The 7,921-nt window shown below is 38.5% G+C and overlaps 1 protein-coding gene and 1 non-coding gene across 2 annotated transcripts; one reads left to right on the forward strand and one right to left on the reverse strand.

Moving 5' to 3' along the window:
* Positions 1-5,796: 5,796 nt before the first annotated feature.
* On the reverse strand, positions 5,797-6,777 carry LOC132624207 (uncharacterized). The gene is made up of 3 exons (XM_060339021.1): positions 6,595-6,777; positions 6,208-6,495; positions 5,797-6,108 (listed from the first exon to the last, which is right to left on the reverse strand). Exons 1-3 carry the CDS (start codon positions 6,775-6,777, stop codon positions 5,797-5,799), a joined length of 783 nt encoding a protein of 260 aa, XP_060195004.1.
* A 703-nt stretch (positions 6,778-7,480) lies between these two features.
* LOC132625328 (small nucleolar RNA R71) lies at positions 7,481-7,586 on the forward strand. Its single transcript, XR_009576766.1, has one exon. It is a non-coding gene; the product is annotated as a small nucleolar RNA R71 (small nucleolar RNA).
* Positions 7,587-7,921: the final 335 nt, after the last annotated feature.

The raw sequence follows: 7,921 nt of genomic DNA on the forward strand, positions 1-7,921 counted from the left end.
AACTAAACATACTTAATAACACGTAATAAAAATGAAAACTAACCTTTTATCTCATAGGAATGAGCTTTGGAGCTAGTTATCCACTTGTGTGAAAACCCTAGCTTAAATACCCAAGTTTATCTTGAAGTTTACTAACCCTAGTGAGCTTTCCAACACATGAACACTCTAATTCTTGCTATTAGATCTTTGTTTTCTCTTGGATTTGAGTGGAATATGTTGGAAGAAGGGTTTTGGAGCTTTGGAGAGTTTGGAGAAAGTGGGGAAACTGAAAAAGAAGCAAGGGTCGTCCATGTATATAAAAAGAAAAATCTGACCCGACCCGATTATACGACCAATCGTAAGGGCCGTACAAATTATACGATCCGTACAATTGGACCGTATAGTTCAACCAAAAAGTCACCCGTCTGTGGAAGCATTCTACGGGCCGTACAAACTGGAAATCCCGAAACTCATTTTCAGCGATTAGTTTGACTTCCAATCCTTGTGGAACCTTCTTGGTACTTATATAACACTTCATTAACCATATAAGAGGCCCTATAGCATCCCCTCAATACATCACTAAATACCTATTAAATCAACTATCGCAAAAACTCTTCCAAACATGACTTGCATTTCACTTCCTTCAACAAACCTAGTTCCATCGGTTCATATAACTTCAAAATATTATGGTATGCTCTTAAAACTATTAGTTACTCTCCTTAATCTCATAAGAACCTCATGTTCGTCTTAAGCTTGCATTAGTCTACTCTCAAGGCAACAATCCGAAATCTCCGAGATATAACATTAGGAAAAACGGTGCATACGCCGTTTAGATTGGCTCTAGCACCTAAACATTCTTTTGAAAATCTGGAAAAAAAAAACGCGTATTGATTTTGGAAGACTTAAAATGGAAAACAAATACTTTGGTCTTAATAAGTAACAAATTGAAGAAGCTTTTTTGGGAAAAGTAAAAATAGTATAATGTATTAAGAGGATGAGAAATTAGACGAAAAAACTACTTTTCAAATTATTGAAGCATGACTCTTTTTCTTGGTTTTGAGTCAATAAAAATGTGATGTTGTGGGCCAGAGCTCACCTGAGTCCTTTCCTTAAAAATTGAGTGTTTCAAAAGATATTGTTTAGGCTAGAGCCCATTCAATTTGGTATTTTGAAAACAAATGATGTAGGTCTCTATTTGGGCTATAAATATCATTTGGTTTTATACAAATCTATGGTTAAGAAAAATGTGACTAAAGCCCATAGTTTAAATGGTTAAAATGAGGTACATTTGGGCCAAAGCCCATGCGGTTCTTTTCCTTTAAAACACAAAACCATTTCTTTGGGTCAGGACCCATTTGATTTTCTCCAAATGATGAATCCATGATTAAAAGTTTCTGGGCCAACACCCACTGTTTTAAATAAATTGAGTAAAGTATTTTGGGCCTACAAAACAAAAGTGGATTTTTAAAAGTCAAAATCTTCCTTATGAAATAAATCTGAGACTTACAAAAAATAGATACATATACGAGTATATTTTTAATGGGAACATATGCACAAGTTAGTAGGCCGTAAATATAATTCATTTTCTTAAAAGGCAAAATGTGCAAAAAATATAAAGAGCCCCTTTCTTAAAAGAAATCAAAATAGTCTAGCTTTATGCCTAATAAATAAATAAAAATTAGGCAAGGATGTTCTCAAAAATTTAAGACGGATTGATCCGGTCTGCGTGTGAGTAAAGCATGAATAAAACCTATTCACCCAAATCATAAAAATAAATAAACTTTCTATCTTTTTTTCTATAGAAAAACAAAATCTACTATCCTTATATATAGAAAGAATTAATTATGCCCGGATATCATAAATCCGAACCTAAATACCCAATATATAAAGGGAATATATTCAATTCTTTTAAAAAAAATGATATGCAACATGACAATTTTTTGCGGAAAATAAACACTAAATAAATAGTTCATGCAAATACTCACACATTAAAATTTGAAGGTCAACCGTATAGTACGGATCGTTAATACTAGGGTGCCTAACATCTTCCCTAGGGGATCACCAGAACCTTACCTAGAACTTTGGATTAAGAAGGATTTTTCACGGTGTATGAATAAACCCTTCAAAACTGATTTTCCTAATTTCCTATAAATTAGGTGGCGACTCTTTTAAAACAAAGTCCGAAAGAGCACCAACGATTTCGAAGTAGCTTTTCCGAGCGCTAACCTCGTCCGCCAAAATGCGAACCGTTACACACGGCTCGTATAAAATTATACAGTCCGTGAAAGTGGCTCGTATAAAATTATACAGTCCGTATTTAAGTATGGTACCAAAACAGTGTTCACTTATAGTCTTTCTTACCTTTCACACCAGGAGATACGGTCCGTATAAAATTGTACGGCCCGTATCATTGCATCTCACACTTAGGTTTTCGTGCAATTTCATCCTACACGAAAGAAAACGTCAAGCCATCGAAAAGATACTAACACTATAGAAAGCAAAATACAAGAAGTTAAAACCCAGGGTTGTCTCCCAAGTAGCGCTTGATTTAATTTCGCAACACGACAATATTACCATTCTATTCTAGATCAGGATTTGACCCCATATGCTTCAAACAGTGTCTGTCAATGATCCTATCCCCATCAATGCACTGATGGTAGTGCTTTACCCTCTGGCCATTTACTCTGAATGTTTGAGACCCATCAATTTTTTCAGCTCCATTGAGATATTGGGTGAAACACTCGCCAGTTCAAAAGGTTCGGACCACCTGGATTTCAACTCGCCCGGAAAAAGCTTCAGCCTGGAATTATACAGTAGAACAGAATCACCCTTCTGAAGTCCTGCTCGAGAATCTTGACATAATGGTAGTACTTCATCTTCTCCTTGTACAAACGCTCACTTTCATAGGCATGGAATCGGAATTCATCCATTTTATTCATCTGAAACAACCTAAGCTTGGTTGCTTCTTTCCAGTCCATGTTCAACTTCTTCAGAGCCCACAAGGCTTTATGTTCGAGTTCAACTGGCTAATGGAACACCTTGCCAAAAACCAGCATATAAGGAGAAGTCCCAATGGGCATTTTAAATGCAGTTCTGTATGCACAAAGGGCATCATCAAGTTTCCTAGCTCAGTCGGTTTTGTTTACATTGACCGTCTTGGCCAAGATACTTTGTATCTCCCGATTGGAAACTTCCACTTGGATACTAGTTTGCAGATGATAAGGAGTGGCCACCTGATGATAAACACTACATTTTTCAAGAAGTGTTGCAAACTCCTTGTTGCAAAAGTGCATACCGCCATCACTAATAATAGCTCATGGGGTGCCAAATCGGGTGAAGATGTTCTTCTTGAGAAAGTTAATGACACTCTTCCCCTTTTATTGGGTAACGTCACTGCTTCTACCAACTTCGAGACAGAATCCACAGCTACTAGAATGTATTTCATGCCACCAGAACTCACAAAAGGCCCTATGAAGTCGATACCCCACACATGAAAGAGTTCAACTTCCATCACATAGTTCGTAGGCATCTCATGCCTCTTAGAGTATAGTTTGTAGGCATCTCATGCCTCTTTGAGTAGCCCCATGTCATTGGCATTCATCACAGGATTTCACCATCAAGTTAGCATCATGATAAAGCGTTGGCCAGTAATACCCACATTCAAGCACTTTTGCTGTAGTCCGGTTTCCACTATGATGACCCCCAACAGGAGAGCCATGGAAAGCCTTCAGAATATCCAGCCCTTCTGAATCTGGGATTCACCGTCTAATGATATTGTCGGCTGATGTTCGAAATAAATACGACTTATCCCATTAATACTGATGAGAGTCCCTTAAGAATTTCTTCTTCGGATATGCTTTGATTTCATCTGGACTAACAACTGTCACCCAAAAGTTGGCGATATTTGCATACCATGGTGCCATCTCAATAGACAATACTAGAACCCTGTCATTTGGGAATGCATCATCTATATCAAGTTCCTCTAACGGTCTCCCAGCTTCTTCAAGTCGTGAGAGATAATATGCTACCTAGTTTTTAGACACTTTGTGATCTTTCACCTCGAAGTCAAATTGTTGCAACAAAAGAACCCATATAATAAATCATGGCTTTGCATCTTTCTTCACCATCAGATACCTCAATGTTGCATTATGGGTGTATACCACTGCCTTGGACCCCAACAAATAGGCCCTAAATATTTTGAACGCAAAGACTATAGCAAGCAACTCTTGCGTAGAAATAGTATAGTTCATCTGTGCCGTATTGAGCATTTTGATAGCATAGTAAATTAGGTGCATGATCTTATTATGTCTTTCACCAAGCACAACACCAATAGCAAAACTACTCGTATCACACATTAGCTCGAATGGGAGTGACCAATCTGGTGAGACAATAATAGGAGCAGAAGTAAGGCGCTTCTTCCATTCTTCAAATGCCTTTAGGCATTTCTCATCAAAATCAAACTTAGCCTTTTTTTAAGAAGCTTACACATAGGATTCGTAATTTTGGAGAAGTCCTTAATAAAACGCCGATAGAAACCGACATTCCCCAAAAAGCTTCGGACTCCTTTCACAGTGATAGATGGAGGAAGCTTGCCAATGACATCAATTTTCACTTGGAAACCTCAATCCCTTTCTCAAAGATTTTGTGACCGAGGACGATCCTTTACTTCACCATAAAATGACACTTCTCCCAATTAAGCACAAGATTAGTCTCTTCACATCTCTTCAGTACTCGACCCAGATGGTCAAGACACTCATCAAAAGAATCTCCCACAACTAAAAAATCATCCATGAAGACATTCAAGTAGTCCTCAACCATATCTGAGCAAATAGACATCATACACTACTGGAAAGTATCCGAAGCATTACAAAGACCAAACGACATCCTGTTGAAAGGAAACGTCCCATAAGGACATGTGAAAGTAGTCTTCTCCTAATCTTCAAGAGAAATATTAATTTGGTTGTAGCCATAGTACCTATCAAGAAAGCAATAATCTGACCTTCTCGCCAGCCGATCAAGCATCTGATCAATAAAAGGCATAGGGAAATGGTCCTTACACGTAGCAGAATTAGCTTTCGATAATCATATAGACACGCCACCTGGTCACTGTCCTTGGAGTAAATTCTTAGCATTAGGCACCACCGTGATGCTTCCCTTATTCGAAACACATTGGACCGGGCTCACCCATTTACTATCTGCAGTAGGATAAACAACTCCAGCATCTAACTACTTTATAATCTCTTTCTTGACTACCTCTTACTTTGGTGGATTCCATCTTCTCTGGTGTTCAACACTCGATGTACTGTCCTCTTCAAGCTGAATTGTATGCTCACAAACACCACAAGGAATACCCCAAATGTTTGCAATGGTCCACCCAATTTCACATCTGTCTTCTTGCAAAATTTCTAGAAACCTCTTTGTCTGCTCATCATTCAGCAATGCAGACACAATCACTGGCAAAGTATTATCAGCACCTAGAAATTTATACCTCGGATGTGAAGGAAGATGCTTAAGCTCAAGCTTCAGCAGCTCCTCAATAGATGGTTTTGCTGGAGGTGCCTTTTTGTTTTCAAGATCAAGGTCAAGCTTCTTTGGCTGGTAAGAATAGGAGCCCAACCCCACAAGAGAATTCACTGTCTCCACATAACCTTCCATATCATCAGCATCGAAGTTCACAAGAATGGCTGGTAGAGCCTCACCCAAACACTTTTCCTCTATTTTAAATTCAACATCTGCATCCACCACATCAATAGAATCAATAATCGTCGGTAACTTCATCCTCTCACTCGCTTAGAAAGTAACTTCCTCATCATTGACTCAAAATTTGATTTCATTCTTTTCAGAATCCATAAAAGCCTTTCCTATAGAAAGGAAAGGTCTTCCCAAGATAATAGGAATATCCCTATCAACAATACAATCAAGGATTACAAACTCAACAGGCAACAAGAATTCACCAACCCTAAAAATCACATCATCCATAACTCCAACTGGCTTTTTAACAGATCTATCAGCCATCTGCAATTGCACAGTGGTAGGTCTAGGCATTTCCAAACCCAATGGCCTATAGATAGCAAGAGGCATGAGATTTATGCTAGCCCCGTTATCACATAAATCGCGAGCAAAATGATGCTAACCAACAAAATATGAAATAGTAAAGGCCCCTAGATCCTCCTTCTTCTGAACATTGGTAGTGGATATAATAAAACTAACATGATGAGTCAGACTTACAGTGTCATGCTTGATATGTTTCTTCTTAGTCAACAACTCCTTCAAATATTTGGCAAACCTTGGCATCTTTTGAAAGGCATCAAGAAAAGGGATGTTCATGGAAAACTGCTTCAACTGATCATAGAACCTCTGACATTTAGCATCTTCGGTCTTCTTTGCCAATCTCTGAGGAAAGGGAGGTGTGGCTTTCAATAATTGAGTTAAAGGATGAAAAGTCCCTTTAACTGTTGACTTGCTAATGTCAGTGCTACGTTCATGCTTTTTAGAACTTACTGGAACATTATCAACCTACTTAAAAATAGGAACTTATATCTGGACTTTGTTAACAGTTGTTGGTATATCAGATTGTGCCTCTTCTTCTTTAGCAACTGGCTTGAGATTTATCACCTTCTTTTCAGCATTTTGGAGTATTTTACCACTCCGATTACTGAGAGCATAAACACGGTCTACACCACCTCCCCCATTCTTCGGATTCAGAATAGTGTCACTAGGAAGTCCTCCCTTTTGTGGAGGGTGTTGTTTTCTGGAAATATCTTGCATCTGCGACTCGAGCTTCTGAACGGAAGCCATGTGATATCCCACTATTTCTGTCAGCCCCTTCAATGTTCTATCTGCTTTGTCTTAGTTGGATAGCACCTTTTCAAGCATGCTCTCTAACTTAGAACTCCCTTGTTAAGTCGACTGGCCCTTTGGTGGAATATAGGGATTGTAACTCCTATTTCTAAAGTTATTTTTATTGTTGTAGTTTCCCTAGTTGAGCTACGATAGTTGTTGTTGTAATTACATTGTCCCTATTGAGGTCTCTATTGACTCTTATTCTAATTTTGAGAGCCTCCTTCATAATTTTGCCTTTAGTAACACCCTTAAGAGTTGTTAACATAGTTAGCATCCTCATACTGCATAGGAGGCCCCTCTTGATATGGACCCTCTTGAACTTGGTACATTCCCCAAACTTCTTTAAAGAGATTAACCTTCTTCACTTCCTTTTCATTAAGTCTCTTGGTCAGCAAAGAAATATTGGTTGCTATCTGAGCTAGCGTCTGCTGAGTTCTTAGTTCTCCTTCACAATGTTATGGATCATTGGAGATCCATAGGCTACACTGTCAGTACCACCCGAATGCCATGCTTGATTGTGAATAGTAAGCTTATCAAGCAACTGAGTTATTTAGGCATAGGTCTTGCCCATAAAACACCCATCAGCTACATTGTTTGCGACTGCTTGTGTCAACGGTCTAGCCCTCTATAGAACTTCTCCATCAAAATATTTTCTGGAAAACCATGATTAGGAGGCTTCTGCAAGTATTCCTTCAATCTCTCCCAAGCTTCAAATAGTTGTTCCCCCGGAAGCTGTTTGAAGTCATATATCTTGTCACGAATCTAGGCTTTCTTGCTTGGCAGAAACCACTTCTTAAGAAAAACAGCAACAAGCTTCCCTACGTATGAATAGTGTTATGGGGCAGCTTCTCAAAACAAACTCTTCCTTCACCAGCTAAAGAGTATTTGAAAACGCTTAGCTTAATAGCATCATCTGGAACAACCACGAAGTTCTTCAAATGTTGGTAAGGGTCATCATGGGTAGATTTCTGAAAATATCTCTCAAGTTTGAGCAGTTGGTAGATAGTGGAGTCAATCTTGTATTTTACAGCATTAGTACTCAGTGGAACAATAGCAGAGGCATATTCCACCTCTTCCAACATACCTGCAAAAACATTCT

The sequence above is a fragment of the Lycium barbarum genome, chromosome 12, assembly GCF_019175385.1.
Source record: "Lycium barbarum isolate Lr01 chromosome 12, ASM1917538v2, whole genome shotgun sequence".
Classification (NCBI taxonomy): Eukaryota; Viridiplantae; Streptophyta; class Magnoliopsida; order Solanales; family Solanaceae; genus Lycium; species Lycium barbarum.